General features: G+C 35.4%; 3 protein-coding genes across 3 annotated transcripts; all 3 read right to left on the bottom strand.

The window, feature by feature from the left end:
• Positions 1 to 448: 448 nt before the first annotated feature.
• Positions 449 to 2,028, bottom strand: LOC128387445 (hornerin-like). Its single transcript, XM_053346646.1, has 2 exons — positions 1,171 to 2,028; positions 449 to 1,086 (listed from the first exon to the last, which is right to left on the bottom strand). The coding sequence occupies exons 1-2, from the start codon at positions 1,765 to 1,767 to the stop codon at positions 577 to 579; spliced, it is 1,107 nt and encodes a 368-aa protein (XP_053202621.1). The 5' UTR covers positions 1,768 to 2,028; the 3' UTR covers positions 449 to 576.
• A 135-nt stretch (positions 2,029 to 2,163) lies between these two features.
• Positions 2,164 to 13,825, bottom strand: LOC128387422 (helicase domino-like). Its single transcript, XM_053346615.1, has 11 exons — positions 11,962 to 13,825; positions 11,283 to 11,711; positions 10,557 to 11,056; positions 9,225 to 10,141; positions 8,063 to 9,008; positions 7,554 to 7,986; positions 7,378 to 7,461; positions 7,154 to 7,291; positions 3,924 to 5,086; positions 3,666 to 3,827; positions 2,164 to 3,551 (listed from the first exon to the last, which is right to left on the bottom strand). Exons 1-11 carry the CDS (start codon positions 13,681 to 13,683, stop codon positions 2,438 to 2,440), a joined length of 7,608 nt encoding a protein of 2,535 aa, XP_053202590.1. The 5' UTR covers positions 13,684 to 13,825; the 3' UTR covers positions 2,164 to 2,437.
• Positions 13,826 to 17,065: 3,240 nt separating this feature from the next.
• LOC128387444 (uncharacterized) lies at positions 17,066 to 19,077 on the bottom strand. Its single transcript, XM_053346644.1, has 2 exons — positions 18,726 to 19,077; positions 17,066 to 18,558 (listed from the first exon to the last, which is right to left on the bottom strand). The coding sequence occupies exon 2, from the start codon at positions 18,355 to 18,357 to the stop codon at positions 17,167 to 17,169; it is 1,191 nt and encodes a 396-aa protein (XP_053202619.1). The 5' UTR covers positions 18,358 to 18,558; positions 18,726 to 19,077; the 3' UTR covers positions 17,066 to 17,166.
• Positions 19,078 to 20,061: the final 984 nt, after the last annotated feature.

Below are 20,061 nucleotides of genomic sequence, written 5' to 3'. Positions count from 1 at the left end.
ATTGGTTGATCATTATTACTAATAAATTGTTTTTTTTTTCATATGATTATTTGTCAATCAACAATTATAATTAAATTGCTTGTGAAATTGTAAACAGACATTATCATTTAATTAACTTTGATAATTATGTAAATTTGATAACCATAAAGATTATGAAAATAAATTAATTGTAATCAAATCAATTGACTTTATAATCAAGCATCTTCAAAGTTAATTGGTTTGATTTGTTGAATGATGATCAACAAGTCGTAATCAAAAGATAAATATTAGTTTAATCAATTTGATTTGATTACAATTTATTCAACATATAAAAGTTAAAGTGAAAATAATAAACTTTTTTTTGATAATACAATTTAAATGGGAAGTAACAATTAACTTTGATACAATTAAATGATGATTAAAATGAGGACGATAGTCTAACTCATGAGTTAATCGGGATAATTGTGAATTTCAATTGTAAACCTGATTAAGGTTTAATTTTAAATATTATGTTCAATTGGGAAAATTAGGAAACATTTTCTATGGCAAATTTATACAGAAATTTTGTTGTTTTCCTTAATCACAATTAACTAATCATCAATACTCAGACCGAGGAAGCAGGAAATTCAATCCACTTCCAAAGATGTGCTCGTATTTCCAGTTCTTTGGGTAAATTGTTTGAATTAAAGTTGATTTGGTGGGTTTGTTGGTTTGAGCTTCGACGAGAAGAGGCGGCGAAGCGGGTTTATCTTTGGAAACTCGATATTGAGTGGAGGAGGCAAAAGTGTCCAATCCACCGCCGGCATATTCATTGAGTCCATCGAAAGTAGGCTTCAAATATTTCCGAATCCCTGACCATCCTGAACCATGTTTACCATACATTGGTGACGATGACCAACCAGAGTATCCTGGTCCATCCCAAGAGTCCCAACCTCCTCCTCCACCGCCGCTTCCACCTCCCCAGCCACTCCATTTACGCCCTTCATCGGCTTCATGTTTATGTTTTCTCTTTGAATCTTTCTCATGGTGAGCCGATTCCTTGAATTGTCCACTTTGTAACTTTTTCTCTTGACCATGAGCAGCCTTATGATGCTCCTTTTTATGAGCCTAAAGCCAAGGGAAAAATAAAAATCAAATCAGTCAAATTATTTTATCTCAATTGTTGTAAGCCGATTATAATTAAGCTCTTACCTCTTTGTGGTGTTGATGATCAGCTTTTTTACCTTTACTGTGTTTTCCGGCTTCTTGGTGATGATGATGCTTCTTATGGGCTAAGTGTTTCTTTGAGGCATCAGAATGCTCCTTCTCAAGGTGATTACCTTTGTCCCAGTGCCACTTTTTAACGAATCCACCGCCACGATCCCAACTGTGTTTTAAAACTTTCTTATGCTCTTTATGGGCCTTAGAGTCTACATGACCCACCGAGGAACCCGCTTCCTTATGGTGAGAACCAGCGTCATGGTAGCGATGACCGCCCTTCCCTTTCTTTAGGTGACCCGCTTCACGGAAATTATCTGAATGTCCATGGCCTGCCGCCTTCTCCCCGTGGTGGGATTGGTAATGTAATTTACCACCAGACTCGTGGTGTCCCTCGTCCATTGAACCGGATGAATAAGCTTTATCTGGAATCGATTCGGCTACATGAAGATCAGCTGATTCACTGGTTATTATTTCATTTTCACTTGTATCCAATGAACCAACATTTCCAGTCATCAAAGTTAATAACAAATTAACAGCAAGGGTTGTTTTTAATACGCAACTAATTAGTGACTGATTGATCCAGGCCATGATTGGCGAGATCGATGGTTAACAGTTGGAAGCTAAGTTAATTTAAAAAACTCGGCGATAGAAACTTAATCACAAATGGAAAACTTTTTTTTGGATCAATCGAGAAAAACTTTGATCCAAAACTTTTACCTCACTTAGTTAATTGTTGATTAGTTGTTATCGTTATTAGATCAAGTTGATAACTGATACTAGATTAACAGTTTGGACTTTCTTATAAATAAAAATTATCCCAAACTCTTGGTTAATAGTTGAAGGTGGGAGGTGGAGGTGGAGGAGGTGGAAGATGAAAAGTCAATGCTATTTAATGGGTTTATCCCACTCTCTTTGTCTTACTCTTTTCAACAATTAGTAAATCATGTTTATTCAATGTCAAATAAATTATGTAATAGCAATAGATCATATACACGATTTCACGATTTTATTAATCATTTTATTACAATAATAGTTAGCAACAATCAAAAGATAACAATCAACTGGACTCTCGATCTGCTCTAATTTAGTAGTTGGTAAATTTGATTGTTATTATTTTTTTCAGATTGCGCCTTAAGAGCTTGTGTTTGTTAGTTGATTTTGTTTTGTTTTTTTGTCTTGATTTTTTTTCTCATTCATTTCAATTTGTTATAATTGAATTCAGTGTTTACTTGTTACCATTGTTTCAATAATTAACCAACTATTTTATCAGTGAATTACTTTGATCCAGCGTGTTGGCTAATCTTTTGGATGGATTTGGAACAGTGTCCTGGGGGATTGCGACATTCATTGCTTGTTGTTGTGGGGTAATTTGTTGTTGTTGTTGCTGCTGCTGTTGTTGTTGTTGTTGTTGATGTAATTGCTGGAGTTGCTGTTGTTGCAGTTGTTGTTGTTGTTGCTGTTGCTGCTGAGAGGCCTGTTGAGATTGTAGTAGCAAAGCCTGTTGCTGTTGCTGTTGCTGAGAAGCTTGTTGCTGCTGCTGTTGTTGCTGTTGTTGTTTTTGCTGTTGCTGCCTAAGAAGCAACTGGCTCTTGAAAACTTGCTGCAATTGACTCTGAGTGATATTCGTGCCCGCCACTTGAGGGCTATTAGAAGGAATTATTGTAGCAGCTAAAATTTTCTGATTTTGATTCTGTGGCAAGGCTGTAACTGAAAGAACTGCTCCGCTTGGTTGAGAAGATAATACCGAAACTGTTGGAGTTTGAGCCCCTGAAACAATACCTTGAACAGCGGCAATTGGTATGTGAACTGTACCACCACTGCTTGTTGAAGCGGTTATTCGAGTAGCTTGAGGTAGAACTGTGCCCATTTGACCCAAGGATGCATTTGATTGAGAAGATTGGCCAAGACCAACAAGATGATTAAGAGCTTTGGTAATTTGAGGATTATTTGCCGTTCCAAAATTAGTCATGACAAATTGGGTATTGGGTGCTTTGTTACCAGAATATTGACTAAATGTAGTTACTTTAGCTTGATGAAGAGCTTGTTGAAATTGTTGTTGTTGAGAGGGTTGTAACGTTATCGATGGTCCGTGATAAACGGTTTTGAGTGGGGGCTGTTGCTTTAATTGAATAATTTGCCCTTGAGATTGTTGAGGTATTTGAATCGCTTGTGAAGTTTGTGCTTGTACTTGAGGTTGTGCTGGTGCTGTTGGTGCTAATGCTGATGTTGATGGTGCTACTGATGCTGATGCTGATGCTGATGCTTGTGCTTGCGGTTGAACGTGACTCAGTATTTGTGTTTGCAATTGTGAAGTAGATGGTAAAGTTGGTTGGGGTGTTGGTTGCTGATGAACAGATTGAGCTTGTTTATCACTGAATAGAAGAAAGAGAAAAAACAAGAAAATAATTATGGTGAGCAAAGAAGAGAAAATAATTACACAGGTTAGAGAGAGAGAGAGAGAGAGAGAGAGATTTAGATGAGCTTACGTAAAAATTTGAGTTGCTGGTTGACTCATTGTAGGTCTCTGAGCAACAATACCTCCACCACCTCCTCCTCCTTGCTGAGCAAGTTGATTGACAGACACTTGTCTTTGTAATTGTTGCTGCTGTTGTTGTTGTTTCTGCCGAACAATTTGTTTCTGTGCTTCTCTGTTTAAATAGAGACACGTAATAAAAAAAATAGAAAAGTTAAATTCCTAATATCTTTTAACAGTGATGAATGAAAATAAAACAAAATTAACTTACGATAATAATTGTTGTTCAGTAATTTGCTGCTGTCTAGTTTTAGCTTTCTCTTTATCCAATCTTTCTGCTCTATTCAGAGCTATTTGCATAGGAGTCATCGGCTGATCATAATTAATACCATATTCACCCAGCATTGCAATATGTTTGGGATTCTTACCAGTTGCATTTAAAAATAATTTCACTGTTGGCTGCTTTTTATTTGCTATCTGCTTGATGGTTTCAAATCGGGAGTTGCAGAATTGTGTAAATGAATGATTTTTATCTTGTAGGAAAATGTGACTTGTTCGCATTGGCCTGCCTTGACTAGGTTTAGGTAGAGTAGAAGTTGCTTGCCCTGAAGGGACAGGGGAATTTGTTGTATTTGGTGTGGCAGCCAAAGCGGCTGCTGCCGTTGCTGCTGCGGCCGCTGCAGCAACGGCAGCTTTTTGCAGTTTTTTACTTTTCTTGGGGGAAGGATCATGTAATAGTTTACCCTCTTCACGCTGTAGAACAACACTTTCATAGTGATGACGACAAAGTTTAGGGGATCTAAAATTGAAAGCTTCAGAATTAACAGCATCAGAAACTAGATCCCAATTAGGAATATGGCCTGGAGTAAGAACTAATAGATTAAGGCATAACTCTTGATGGAATTGAATAACACGTAGAATGGCCCAATCTTCATTAATGTTCCAATGGATTTGACTTTCATATTGAAGACCTTGAAGGTAAACTTGAGGCTGTTTACTATTTGCTGCTTGTTGAGTGAGAGTTGGTGGTTGAGGTAGATTACCATTGGCTCCAATGGAGATGAGTGTTTTTGTTAAACGATGAACATCAGGACCACCGGTAAATAGACCTTTCAATTTTTGTAGACGAAGCTCACGACGAAGTTTAAGCAAAGCTGGAATTGTATTATCAAATAATGATCTAGGAATATTGATAACTTCATCTTTGCGTAACTTGTGTTGTTTATTACGAGCAATGACTCTATGATCTAATTTCAAACGTTTGTTTTCTTTGGCAACATAAACAGGGGGGACTTGAGATTCAGGCATAACCGAAGTTTCGTAAGTGAATGCCAAAGAATAGTCAATGTAAAGATCATTTGAGTCTTGTGGTGGTGTTGGTGGAGTCCAAACAGGCATTTGCTCCATTCCAGTTGAACTGTATGAGATGTAAACCTAAAATAAAGTCAAGATTGATAAAAGAAAAGAAATAAAAGAAAAAGATTAGATTCAATGAATACCTTGACTTAGTATGGAACAGGGTTGGTCATCCCAAATGCATCCCATTTCCTTTGGTATTTTTGCTTAACAAGAACATTTCCTCTGGTTTGTAATTGAAGATAATTTTTTACAAATTCTAATAAGATGGCACTAACTCTCATCATAAATATTTGCTTCTAGAGAAACTCAATTAAACTGAATTGAGATAATTAAAAAAAACAATCAATGGGTTAAGCTCATTGGATAAAATCAGCAGAATAAATAATTGTAAAGCTGAAAATTATTTGAATTTGTCTAAGTTTTAGTTTAAATAAATGATCTCGAAAAATAAAACGAAAAATAAAAATCGAAATTTGAACAACCAAAAGAAATGAGTTTCAAAATGGTGCAAAAGGGATCAGACAAACCAAGAGCTGTTTAAATTAATTGTTGCAAGTACCTTATTTAACTTTTTTAAATTCTCGCTTTTATCATCTGAGCTTCTCAGCAACTAGTTGGTTTCCTCTTTTCTTAATCGAAACTTAAACAATCAAGCTTGACACAGTTATTATAGTTTTGTTTAGAAGAGAATTTGATGACAAATAAGTGAATCTGTCCTCGTTTTTTTTTCTCATTAAAAGGTAATGTGTTTTGATTGGACAAATGAGAAAAAAAGTCTTATTGATAAGCCATCAGTATTAGCATAAGGAAAACACAGTTACGAAAAAAAAAGAAATGTGCTTTTCTTATTTAGTCATAATCATTCAGGTTTAGTTGAAAGACTGATGACTATGAGAGAGTTGATGAAAGTGATTCACAAAAACAGAGCAGTTCTTGGTGGTGAAAATACCAAAAGAAATGAGAATCAGAAAACAAAAACAATTGCGTGTTTCTCCGTCGTATCTGACTCTAACTTCCTTTTAAGCCTCTTCAATGGGATTTTTAGAATAGAATAGAACAATTCCTAATCTTCTCCGTGACTTTAAGGTGATTCCAATTATAAGAAAGAGAAAAAAATTAAGCTCGACAAGGAAAAGAGAGAGACATGCAAAAGAGAAAGACGATATAACCATTCAACTATTTGTAGACCTTAATTTTCTATTAATACGCAATTAATAGATTGATAACATTGTGAAACGTCAACAATAACTATATAAAATCATTTTCAATTTATGATAGCAAATAAATGCAATCAATTGGAAAGTGAGAATCTGTGAGGAGATCACAAACTAAGAAAGTGAGCGATAAAATTATTAGAAGATTAGAAGAAAGTAAAATATTTTTTCTAATCATTGTCAATTTACAAAGGTGAGAAGGAGATAGAGAGAGAGAATGAGAGTGAGAGAGAGAGAGAGAGATCAGTCATCAAAGCAACAGTGGTGGACAAACAAGTTAATTAACAATTAGATTGAGTGGCAAATAGGATTTGAGATGAAGTATCACAGGAAATTTGATTTAGAGAGAAAAAAAAGAATTCGAATCAAGCTAAATTCGCAAATGCTATCTCTCATTCGACCTTCGAGTAGCATAGGCTTTACTCTTAGTTGGGGATGAGATGGGACTACTAGAGGAATCATTGGGTGAATGAGAAACTGATGTTCCATTTTTGTTCAAAAAACTAGTTGAACGTCGAGTTCGACATCCAGTTTCATTAATTGGAGTTGCATCATTTTTAGAATTAACATTTGAGCGACATGATGATTCAGTCACTGGAGATGTGGATGAAGATAAGGAGGCTGTTCTAGGAGATCTAGAGGGTCGAGATTTACGAGGAGATTGCACGCATCTCTGCTCAGAAGGTGGAGATATTAAGGTAGGGCTTAAAGTGAACCGGCGAGAACGATTGCTAGGTCTTGTATTCATTTTAGGAGTTTCAGTTACAGCTGATTTTGTTTCAACTGAACTGCTATTCAACTTGTTTCTAGATTTACGAGTTGTCACTCCAGCAGAAACTGTTTTTGGTGTAACTGTAGCCCCACCCGTCTGATCAGTATTCTTTGTGGATTTAGAGGAGGATCGGCTTTTATGGCTACGATTATTAACCTGACAAGCTTCTTCTCTCGACATGGCTAAGATATCATCTTGGTCACTATCACTTCCGTTGGTAGCTCTTTCTTCCTCTTCTTTTAAAGATTTGAGATGTCCAAGTTCCCATTCTTTTTTAGAAGCTTCAATTTCCTCCTGAAAACAAAGAGACAAAGTTTTAAATTAGCGTAAACAACGAAACCTGTACCATTCTGACTATTCAATTGTAACCATATTCTTACCTCAGCTTGCTTAAGCTGTTCTGTTGTGAAAGGCTCTTGAATTGATTCCAAGAATTGCATAGCATAACGTTCAATAGGAGTAAGCTAAGTATCGGGATAAATTGGACAGATAATTAGGAAAAAAAAGTTAACTAAAAAGGGTATATGAGAGATATGAGATAATCTTTTCTAAATACCTGTTCAATGATTTTATCAAGTTCATCTTCTACTGGTGATTTTTCTTCACCCTTTTCACCATCAATATCAAGTGGAATAGATTCATCAAATTCAGCATATTCTGCCGCTGCTTCAGCTCGAGCTGTTTTAGCAGCAGCAACGTCATTGTCTTCTTCAGCTGTTCCCAATGCTTGTTCCAATTCAACAAGAACTTTGTTACTTTCTTCAGGAACTGGAGTCTTTCTCTCTTCACTAGAAATTGTTGTTTCTGGCGCTTTTTCACTTTCCATTTTCTTGGCACCAGTGTCCACATCACCGAACAAGTCATGAAGTGTATCCTTCTTGAAAAACGCTGTAGTGAAATTACCCCCTTCGATCGCAACATCTCCAAGGAGACGCTTTTGTTTTGCTTTTTTAAGGATATTTTCTTCAACAGTTTTCTCACTTATCAATCTGTGCGAATAAAAAAGAAAGATTAATAAACATTAATTAAATGTCAACATTTTAAAGAGAAATAGGAAAATCTAACCTGTAAATATGAACATCTCTTGTTTGTCCGATTCGATGACATCTATCTTGAGCTTGAGCGTCCATAGTTGGGTTCCAATCACTATCATAAAATATCACAGTATCAGCTCCGGTTAAGTTAACACCGATTCCACCCGAGCGAGTGGACAAAATGAAACAGAATATTCGTTTATCGGCATTGAACCTTTCCATGAGTGCTTGACGCTGCTCAATCTTTGTTGAGCCATCCAATCTGAGATAAGTATGACCATGATAGTTAAGAAATTGTTCAAAAATATCCAACATTCGAGACATTTGGGTGAATATTAATACGCGATGACCGCCTTGTTTTAATTCGTATAAAAGTTCATCCAGTTTTTGTAGTTTACCACAATCATATTGAATTAATCGTAATTCAGGAAATTGTGTTCTAAAATTTGATATTATTGGATGAAGTAAATCACATTTAGAAGATAATCCTATTCGTAGATCTTCAATCATATTTGATTCGGATTGTGTTTTCCAAGGTGTTGGATGAGAAACATGCAATTGAATTTGAGGGGATGAAACTCGTGGCACAAGGAAAACATATCTTTTGAGAACATCATTGAGATCATTGGTAAGGTCTTCGGGAGTCTTTAAAATGGTTGTTAAACAATCAGAGTAATAAAAAAAATCTCTTGGTCGACGGTCACGAAGTTGATTATGAATACAATGAAAGTATCCTTGACCATTGTTGTAGATAGAGTTTCCTAATCTGGATTCCACACAGATTTGACTTGGATGACTTGAGACGGTGGACATTTGAATAAGATCTGGAGCATAAAGTGCCGTTGATGAACATCGACGTGCGTTTATCCTCGATATTCGACGAAGCTTTTCTCTTCTTTCAACGTATCTCCTTTCGTCCAAGATCTTGGTATGGCTTTCTGAGGGTGAATTATCATTCTTCTCACTTGGAATATCACCTGAAATGCAAATAATTAAAATACATTAGTTATGTTTGATAGGTAAGCTGGCCTAGTGTGCAATAAGTTAGTGCGCCTAAGTGGATTGTAAATCTTTAAATAATTTACGAGACGTTGTTGTATTTAACCCAAAAGAAAGGAAAAACCCAATTTGGTTGTCTCGATAGTGAGAAGAAGAAAAAAAGAACTAAAATAAAATAAAGATTGGAAACTTACTATTTGATTGCTTTTCAGCAAGACTGACTCTTGATTGAGTTAAACTTTGTGAAATATTTACATTACCGGGGAAAACAATAGGCGTAGACTGATTAACCAGTGAAGATTGTACAGGATTAACCAGAATATGTTGTCCTGATGATGTTTGTAACAACTTTCCAATGGGTATTTTAACCCGTTGATTAGTTAAAACACTTGACTGGACGGGTGGAAGAGATTTAGTCAATGTCAATTTTTTTACAATACTTCCAGGAGTCCCACCCAATACTGAGGAATTATTGTCAGTGACAATGACACCTGAGTTACCTATTGTTGTACTGGTTTTTAAAGGAGTAAAAGCTGAATTATTTGGAGCGGATAATAAAAATAACCTAGGTCCTTGGATTGAATTTGATTGAGCCGTCTGAGTTTGACCAGAGCCAACAATCAATGGAATATTATTAAAAGATCTAATCTGTACAGAGGGTAATGTTTTTGATTGAATTTGAAAACCTTTCTGAAGTTGTATTGATGGAGATGGGATGGCAGATGTATTTGTTTTAACGTTGATGCGAAGCTGTAGCTTTGCTTTGGGAATTCTGGGTGGTGGGGGAGGAGCTGAATCGATTTCTTCAATTAATCTATGAGATGCTTGGTATTCACTTATTCTATGTTGTGCTATTGCACTAAGTGAAGACGGAGGAACAGAATAATTGACAAATCTTAAATTTAAAAAATCTAGATTGACATTCCTAAATGGATCATAATCCAAAGGTGTAGTAACTAATGATGCAGTATGGTAAGTGATCCCTTCCATGGAAAACGGAGAGGTAATTGGCCGCGGTTCAAACAGATTTGGATGATTGCATACTTTTCTTAGTTGCATCAAAACATTTATCACACTCAGAAAATTACCAGAGGCAAGAGTTTCTTTGGTTCTGTAAACAAACAAACAAAAAAGATGAAAAAAGGGTTAAAATGAGAAACTTTGTGATTGATAATTTATAGCCAGAATCCGAATTGACTTTTTATAAGAAACTCAAAAAGCACGAGTTTATCATCAAAGTACAAAATCAATTAGATATTTGATGAGATGAAATGAAATGAAAAGAAAATGTAGCCGCTCGTGTGATCGGAATTTACATATTAATAAAAACCAACGCATAGATTAGCATTATTTTTCGAGGATCTTTAGCACTCATTCTAGAATAATAAGTCTAAAGGAGTGACTCTAGACTCGTATTTACTTCAATACAATTATCGAAAGTTATTAAAAGTTATTACTCATCAATAAGATTGTGAATGTAAACTTTTGGGATAACGATAAGATACATTGATTAAAAGGGAACTTACTTGGCAAGGCTCATAAATTCTTCATATAAATATCTTTGCCTCTTGGAAAGACGAGTACTGATCACATGTTCTATCTTCTTTGGTAACTGTTTTTCGACTTCATCTTTGATACGACGCAACAGAAATGGTCTCAGTAATTTGTGCAATCTCCTAATTATATTTTCATTATACTCATGATTACCCTCAATCATACCAGTGACAGGATTCACGAACCAATCTTTAAAATCTCTATGAGATGCGAATACATTGGGCATCAGAAAATGCATAAGAGACCAAAGTTCCATGAGATTATTTTGTAATGGAGTTCCAGTGAGAAGTAGACGACGAGATGAATTAAAATTCAAAAGCATTTGCCATCTAAGAGATTTAAAGTTTTTGATATGCTGAGCTTCATCGAGAATAAGATATTTCCACTTTTTCCTCCTAAAGGCTTGATGATCTTGAATAACAAGTTTATACGATGTGATACAAACATGGAACTTATTTGGTTTAGTCCAACCCTGAGAGAAAAAAATTTTGAAGAAACAAATAAAAAAACAAATGAGTTGTTGCAGAATTTGATCACCGAGAATACATATAAGATAAGCAACCAGCGCATAAGAGAGCTTCAATTTTCGAGAATCTTTAGCACTCATTTGAGAATTAATTTTCCCAAAAAGTGACTCTAAGACTCGAATCGAGGTTTAATAAACAAAAAAGATCAATTAATTTGAGTTAATTATGTACCTGTCTTTTCAATTTTCTTTCTTTCGGATTACCATAATAAGTAAGTATCTTAAAGGCGGGACACCATTTTTTAAACTCCATTTCCCAATTGAGCATTACACTTGTTGGCACAACAATAAGATGAGGACCCCAAATACCCTTGTCAACGGCAAGATGAGCTAATAAGGAAATGGTCTGAATCGTTTTACCAAGACCCATTTCATCAGCTAAAATACCATTTAATTTTTTATCACACATCGCTACGAGCCAGTCTAAACCGATATGCTGATACTCTCTGAGTGTATGTTTAAGAAGAAAAGGAACTTTGGTAACAACATTCGCTGTGGATAATGTAAATCCTTTTGGTTTAATACTTTCAGCTCCAGCGGCAATATCACTGATGTCTTTGTTTGGATCAGCCGCAACTTTCTTGCCATCGGAAGAAACGACCTTTAAAAGTTAATCAAGGTAAAAAAACAGGAAAATAGCAAAAAAGAGAGAGAGAGAGTGAGAAATTAATTAGAATCAATGTTTACAAAGAAAATGACCTTGCATGAAGATACAAGCAGTAGAGAAAGAGGAATTTGATAAGTTTAAAGGATTCGGAGCCATTAGAGAGAGAGAAGGTAATGTAAACTAAAGAGGCAAAAAAGAAAGTCCTTGGAGAGAAAGTGAATACAATCAATAGAGAAACACTTACTTCAATCAATGGAGTCTCTTTACTTTCTGAGTCACCATCAAGTAACGATTCCATACCAAGTTCTTCGGGTTCAGATTCATCTCCTGTTAAAGCTTCGTCATCATTTTCAGTATCTTCATTAGTCTCATCGTCACTTTCTCCGGTACTTTCGTAACCTTCCTCGCCATCGGAGAGAACGATTTCATCTAGATCTGTATATTTTTTCCTTAATTCGTCTATGGATAAGTTGGCCTCATCTTCTAATTCCTTAATTTCACCACTATAATCGATATTTTTCTCTTGCTTCTCTTGTTCAGCAATTGTTTCTTCATCGTCTTCTTCTTCTTCTTCAGCTGATTCTAATTTGAAATCTTCATCACGACTAGTCTGATCAGCGTTTTCCTTTGTCATTATTTCCGTTTGTTGAACATTATCAGTCTGAGAGCTAATTACATCTTCAATTAACATATCACTTTCTTTTTTAAGCAGATCCAATTCTTTCTTATTATCTTCCGTCCCATATTCCTCTTCGTCTTTGGCGATAGTTTCTTCGTCATCAGATTCATTTAACGTGTTTGGCTCGAATTCCTGATCACCAGACACGCTGCTTAATTTAGAGCTAGCATTTAATTCAATTGTTGAACCATTATCACTACCTCCTGATGTTGTACTTATAATTGGTTTAGATAAGCCATCAGCGAGCCAAGATGAGTATTTTTCAGTTTGATCGACAATAAAATTCAAATGTAAATCTAATGCTTTCTTTCTCTTCTCTTCGAGTCTTGTCTGTTGTCGATATTCCACTAATTTTTCAACTGTTGACCAGAAAGTTCTAATTTCTTTGGATATGGTTGCAGCTATTTTTCTCAGCCTCAAGATTTCTTCCTTTTCGGCCTTTTCTGCTTGCATACATTTATCTTGATGATATTTCATTACCATCCTAGCGCATTTTTTGGCTGCCGTCTTTTTCCATTTTCTTTCTTGAGCAAAATCTGTGGCCAACCAGACCATTTCCTCTAATAGATAATCCCAATGTGCTTTGGCTCTTGGAGGATCTTGTACTTTTGGCAATCTTTTAGCTGACCAGAGGCCTTCTTTTCTTAATTCGGCAATTCTACTCATGACAATGGCTTCTTGTTTAGCTCGATAAGCGCCATCTTCACCGATGAAGTTATCAAAAACGGACGCGATGGAATGCTGTTTATTGGTGGTAGTAGGTGTTGCTACAAGGTTAGGAGTTGGTGAGGATGAACTTGAAGGAATTGTTGAAGTTTTAACACTAGTAGATGATGTGGTTGTGGTTATTGAGGTGGTCGATGAGATTGATGTGATTGTAGGTACTGATGTTGTTATTGTGGTGATACTTTCTGAGGCGATAGAAATGGATATGGACGCGGTGACTGGTACAATAGGAGCGGCGGTAGCTGTTACTGCTTGATGTGGTTGTGATAGTGATGATGGAACTGGCTGAGAGAGAGGCTGTAACTGGACAAAATCCTTACCAGGAATATTTTCATTAAGATATTGCAGTAGGTCAACTGAAAACGGTTTTTTCCGCCAACTATAATAGTCCATAAAAGGTCCTTGATGTTCAAGGTAGAACAATTCTAACAGGTGGTCTACACACATTTCACGTAATGTTTTATACTTGTGTTCAAGATATTCCAATATACAGGAAGGTTCATATTCAAGATTTGATAATTTTAACTTTTTCCTCGGACACTCAGTGTCACAGTCTTTCATAGTGTCTGATGATATTTATTTTTTACAAGATTCAAGATGATTAGTTTTTTGGTTATTATTTCAAAGGGAAAAAAGGAAGAAAAAAAAATATATATATATTTATAATACTAATAATACAATGGAAATACAATTAATCAACTAACCAAATGGAAAATAATTTATCAACAAAATTACAAAATGGAGGACAAAAAACTTGATGTTTATTCATTCACAATGGAACCTGTTTTATACAGAGCAACCTTCCGTTTCCGGAGGTAACTAGGGGCAACACTAAAGCGACCCTACAGGAAAGGCTTTTGCCGCCTTTTATGAAAGAATAGACTGTAATTTATCTATTACTGAAGGTAGAAATCTTTTCAGATCAATTCTAGGAATCGGAGGTGTTTTCTGAGCTTTACATTCAATAAGAAGATGAATAAGTTTGTGTTCCCTTGTCGTACAATTATCCTTAACATAAATACATCCTTTCATCAGAAAAAGTAGTCTCTTAATCCCAATGTAGTGAGGTAATTTCCAAAGTGAAGGGTTAAGGTTTAGAATATAAGAGTTTTGCATCCGCATCATGAAAGTGAAGAACTTCGTCAGGGCGATTTTCACCTTTTTCCTCTGCATATTCCTCGTCGTCCAGTGTAACAATTCTAATTGATGTCCGGGTCTGTATCTATTTCTCCTGACTGAGCCTCCTTCGCACCAGTTCCAATCGTGTTCATAAAGTACCAGAATTCTTTTAACTTCCATCCAACTATTGGCCCTTGAAATTTCACTCGGAATGATAAAAGTGGTAACAATGTTTGAACCTACTTGAGAGACAATACTAAATAAAACATTAATTAATGCTAGATGAATATTAGCACAATTTTCGCCATCAAATGCAACCAGTTCATCGTTCAGGGTCGCACCGAACCTTCCCCCACTAATTTTTACTAATTCGATAACATTATCTCCTAAAGTTGTCGTCCTCTTCTTTTCCATTACAAAATCCGGAAGCATCTTTTTAATTTGAACCTGATCCAATGAAAAAAGTCGAACCAGAGGATGTAGATTATCTCCTGCGTCCAAACGATTCATTATGAGTGTTTCCAGGTGTGTAAGCCACGGATTAACTATTCCTTTAATGTAATATTGCGACCATTTACCAAGACCTTTCGTTCCCGTAAAAACTTGAAAATATTCATTTGTAAAGTTAATCATTTGAATCAGCCGTTTTTCCATGTCAAATAAGTTTCCACCATCAGTAATAAGATTATCCGCCGTGATATTACTTAAAGATGAACCAATGAAGGCATTTAGAATCTCTCTTTGTAGTTTGATGTTGAGTTTCTGGATGATCGTTATGTTAGGCTTAAGGCAATCTAAAGCTTTACTCAGATTTTCTTCAAGTGAGAAGTGATTAATTGTATTCTTGAGTCTAAAACCCAAGAAATTCATTCCGGTTTCCACTTTAATCGGCAGGTCCTTAAGGCTTCTCGTCGTAATGTTGCTTCTTGTTTGAATAATGGTCTTCTTCATGTTCAGGGTTAAACCTTTCTTCATGAAGAGATTCATGATCCACTGAAGTATTTCCGCAAGTCCGTTGATTTCCGTGATGGGTAAGACCAGAACGATGTCATCTGCATAACTGACCAGTCTGAGCTTTGAGTTTATCTCAACTAAGGTATTATCAATTCCCAGAATAAAAGTTAAAGGACCACAACTTGAACCCGCTGGTGTACCTTTGTCCGGCATGTAAAAAGTCCTCCTTTCGAATTTGATCTTACACCATCTATTTTCACAAAAGGCTTTCAGCATCATGAAGGTGTTGTCATCAATAATGTGCTCGACTTTTTCATAAACTGATACCATATCGATGTTATCAAAGGCTTTGGTCAAATCAAGTTTGACCAGGATATCATCATGATTAATTAGTCTTTCCAGTTCTGCAGCAGCATTTAGTCTGCCCACTTTTTCCTGATAAGCAAATTGAGGAGCATCAATCAGGCAAGGAAGATAAACCTGGAGTCTATCTGATATGATTCGATCCACAATTTTCAAGATATGATTTTGTAACTTAATCATTCTTATAGATACATTGTCGGGCTTAACAAGCATCGAGACTCCTGAAACTTTGAGGAACTCAGGGATGTAATTTTGTATAAACATTTGATTGATTAAACAGCTGATAAGTTCCCGATTCTTATTCATCATTAATTTCCACTGCTTGATGTTGTAGAGATCAGCGCATCCAGAGCTTGAAGTTGAAAATTTCTCAATCTTTTCCAACTCCCTGGGAGTCAGTGAACACCCTTCATTATTTAAAACTGGCTCATTTTTAACTTTAAGTCTCGAGAATTTAAATTGTCGAACAGTGAGGTGAACCTGTTCCGCTAAGGCAGAATTACCTTTCATCAGTTGTTCAATCGGAGGTTTTTTCCTTCGATTCAGAATGATTGAATTTATCATTTGCCATTTTTTATTCTGATCTTTGGTCGTTTCTAGTATTTTGAGAGGATTAAACTTGGCCAGTTTATATTTGATTATCCTTTTGCTTCGAGAATCTCTCCGTTTCATCAGCTTCGTTAGTCTCCTACTCAGTCGATGAGATCTAACCCACGTACCATTCTCATAAGGAAGATTAAGTATTTTACGAGCGACCAAGTCAATTTGGGCCTTAGGGTTAACCGCAGCACTTGTGAGTTTAACATTGTAATGTCTTATTTTATGAATCTGTTTGAAGTGTGGTTTCCTTTTTGGAACAGTAATCGTGGCTAGAGATTTAAGCATTCGATGATCTGTATTCTGCTGATCGACAGTTCAACATCAACAGTCAATGCTTACCCAGAACTACATCGATATATCAACCGAGGTTAATTGACAACCAGTACTAGTTCTCGTAAAATTTTGACCAAAGGTAAAACAGCGGATTTTAATTGAGGTATTCTGGGTCTTATGTGAATATCAAACCATGCTGAGCGCGAAGAATTCATCATTTTTCTCGGTGCCCAAAGCAAAGATTGGAAATTGAGGTCGCCCATCACAATTAGAGGCTCATAGATCTTTTCCAACCGGTTGACCAGGAGGAGAGCATTCGTCTTCATATTATTATTATTCTTATGCAAATAAACATTGAAGAGGTTGAAACGAGTATTTCCCAATTCAACAATGCAATAAATAATACTCCTCATTGTGACATCAACATGAATAAGATTAAATGTTTTCGGGAATCTCAAGACTGTTTGACCATTAACAATAAGTTTAGTTCCATCAATCGTCCTTAATCCTTTTAGATTAGCTTCCTGGATAACCAGAATTATCTCTGGATCTGATAACATCAAGTTTAAAGTTGCTTCTTCATTTTTTGCACAATTAAGTTGTAAGAAATGAAGATGAAAAGTTTTTATTTCACAAAAATAATTGTGTTCATTCAGTGTCTGTTACAAAGATACAAAGAGATTGGGTAAGAGATTTGTATTTAACATGATTAAGAGGAGACAAATACAATTATGATCATTCTAGCTTAGCAGCCATAACCCAGTCATATGTATAATTTATGTACTGAAGTTCATAAGACATTTTGGTTTGGAAAACTTCACAAGTCGGGTCATTAAATTGATGACCACTTCTCATACAAGATTTACATTTGTAAAGTTTTCTGTTTCCCTTAATTTGACATTTGCCAATGTGACCCAAACTACAGTATCGACAGTAGATCTGTTGATTACAATTGTTGTGGCCATACGATAAGCAAGTATGACAGATTTTAATCCCGAAATTATCTGAGACTTGGAAAGTTTTGTAACCTATCATTAGTTTACCCTTTCGTCTGCATATAATTTCTCTAATAATCGGAGAAACCTCAAGAATAAGGGTCATTCCATTTTTCCTGTTGGCCCTATGAACGATTTTGATAATAGTTTCCTCATTCAGAGTTAATTTGTTTTTCTTTACAATTCTCTCAATGATTTCCTCATCTTTAAGATGAATTAAACTGTCAATATTCACAATTCTTAAACAAGGGTTTCTCAGAGTGGGAACTGTGACTTTCCAACCTTCCTGATTTTTCTCAGCATAACGACAGAAAACATCCCTATTATGAGTGTTCTTGAAGGAGATTTTAACAAATCTATTTGTGGTTGTGATATCATCGATCTCTCCAAAATCTGAGTCTTCAACCTCAAGGATGCCTTTAACATGTTCCAACATTAACTCAATCTCATCTATCTTCTCGATTTTTTCAATGAGTACAATTGGTTTGGGCGAAAGGTGATCAACCTTGTACCAGCCTTCAGGAACTTCCTCTTCTTCTTTATATTTCTTCGAGATTACCTTTGATCTCTTGGCTTTACTTAGATGGTAATCATCAATCGTTACTCCAACGGCGTTAACATCAAAGTTAATATCTTCTATCTCCGATTGTTGGACATCAACTTCCGTATCAGTAACAACATCCAAATTAACTTCTGTGTCAGTAACCACATCCAAGTTAACTTCATCTGGAGTATCACTTCCTGTGCTGACAAGATCAACCTGATCAACTTTTTTCTTTTTATTTGGAGTGTTGAGAATAGAAGCACTTGTTCTCTTTTTTCCAATAAATTGTGAGAGTGTTTGTTGATTGGCAGGTACTTGATTCTTTTGTTTCTGAGGTGTTCTCCTTGGGGTTTTCCTTAGGTTTACTTTATCTCCAAAAAACTTCATTATTTGATTGGCTGAGACAATATCTCCAGTGACCAGGATGAAACTTCACTCTCGTCTTGTAATTGACAATTAATTTTAACAACTGCCTCGCACAGGCCTTTTTCCGTCATCTTTTCAACCAAACTTTCGTAAGTAATATTGGAGGTGATGGCTGTTCCAATTTCCTTAATTAATCTCGATATTTCCGTCATCATTAATTTCCTGTTGTTAATTAGGTCAATGAGAAAGAAGAAGTAGTTAGAATTAATTGTTCTGAGTGTTTGTATTCTTAATGTTTGTATTCTGAGTGTATGTATTCTGAGTGGTTGTTTTGTGGCAAAAAGTTAAGAGGTAAAAAACTCTAAGTTATAATCGAACTTTAAACTTACCCAGGGTCTCATTCGATGCACCAAGTTTTACTCTATCGATTGTTACAAGATTCAACACTTAATTAAATTAATTTATCACTTAATTAATTAATAATCAAATTAACTTTTTTCTTAAAACTGAACCCTTGGAGTTTCCGTTTCCTTCCAAGTGTAACCATGGCAACGACTTAGTTACTCTTTCGCTCGCATCTTTTGAGCGCCTTTTTTGAATTTTCGAATTGAACTCAAAAAAGAGCAGCAATTAAATTAGAAATTTTCTTTTCTCATCGACAATTAGCTAATTATTAAGGTGAATAGAAAAATTTTCGATTGGAAAAATGGTTTCAAAAATTGTTTCTTTTTACTGTTACAGTTGAATAGGATTTACTTTTATACATGTGATTGTTTTTCCTTGGGTTTTAGTTAATTGGTTGAAAATTATTTTGGATTTTGATAGTTAATTGTTGGACCGTTGTTGTTTGTTGTTAATCACCGGTGGGTCAGTTAATGGATCGAATGTTGATATCTAAATGATTGAAATTATATCCACTAAATTCAATGGAAACTGATCACAATCAGCATGAGAGAAAAATTCAATCCGTTAATTGAGGATTACCAAGTAACCGAAGTGGACAATTGCACCAAAGTGAATGATTAATTACGATACATTTTAAAGCACCAAAAGCGGATGGCGATCAACAAACATCGATTCACACGGGCACCAATGGATGGCCATTCGATATCAGATCGACAAGCCGCTTTACATTCATCCGATTCACGGACAAAACCAAGGGGACAAGACTGGTCGTTCTCACAAGAAGATGTACAAAAGCCACTTTCCGCTTTCGAAACATTCAAAGCAATTGTAACAATCGGAGACATTGGCCTAACAAAGAGCTCGATTTCCATAATCGCTTGAACTTTCACTCGACTTTTTTTACATTCGATTCTCGAGTCTCCTTCGATTCCAAGTTTACACGAGCAAATCTTTTCATGGTTTTCGCGTCAACAATTAGTATTAATGTCACAAATCTCAATTTGAAATGTCCACTCATTCATAATTAGCTAATTAATGTGAATAGAAAAATTTTAAACTTGAACAAAAATTGTATCAAAAATTGTTTCTTTTTATTGTTATTATTAAATAGTTTTTACTATTTATACATTTGACTGTTTCTCCAATGACTTAGGTTTTAGTTAATTGCTTACAATTTATCATGGATTAAGTTGATTGTTTAGATGTTAAGACAATTTTAGTTTTTTCTTTCCAAATTAACTGTTACAACTGATCAGTTAATTGTTGTGATGAGATATAAGATTTCTCATTGATATGAATAGTTATTGGTAAGCAATTAGT

This window comes from Panonychus citri, unplaced genomic scaffold (genome assembly GCF_014898815.1).
Source record: "Panonychus citri isolate SS breed McGregor unplaced genomic scaffold, ASM1489881v1 Contig00090, whole genome shotgun sequence".
Lineage (NCBI taxonomy): Eukaryota > Metazoa > Arthropoda > Arachnida > Trombidiformes > Tetranychidae > Panonychus > Panonychus citri.
The sequence above is the reverse complement of the archived record's forward strand: the minus strand, read 5'-3'. Positions and strand labels throughout refer to the sequence as shown.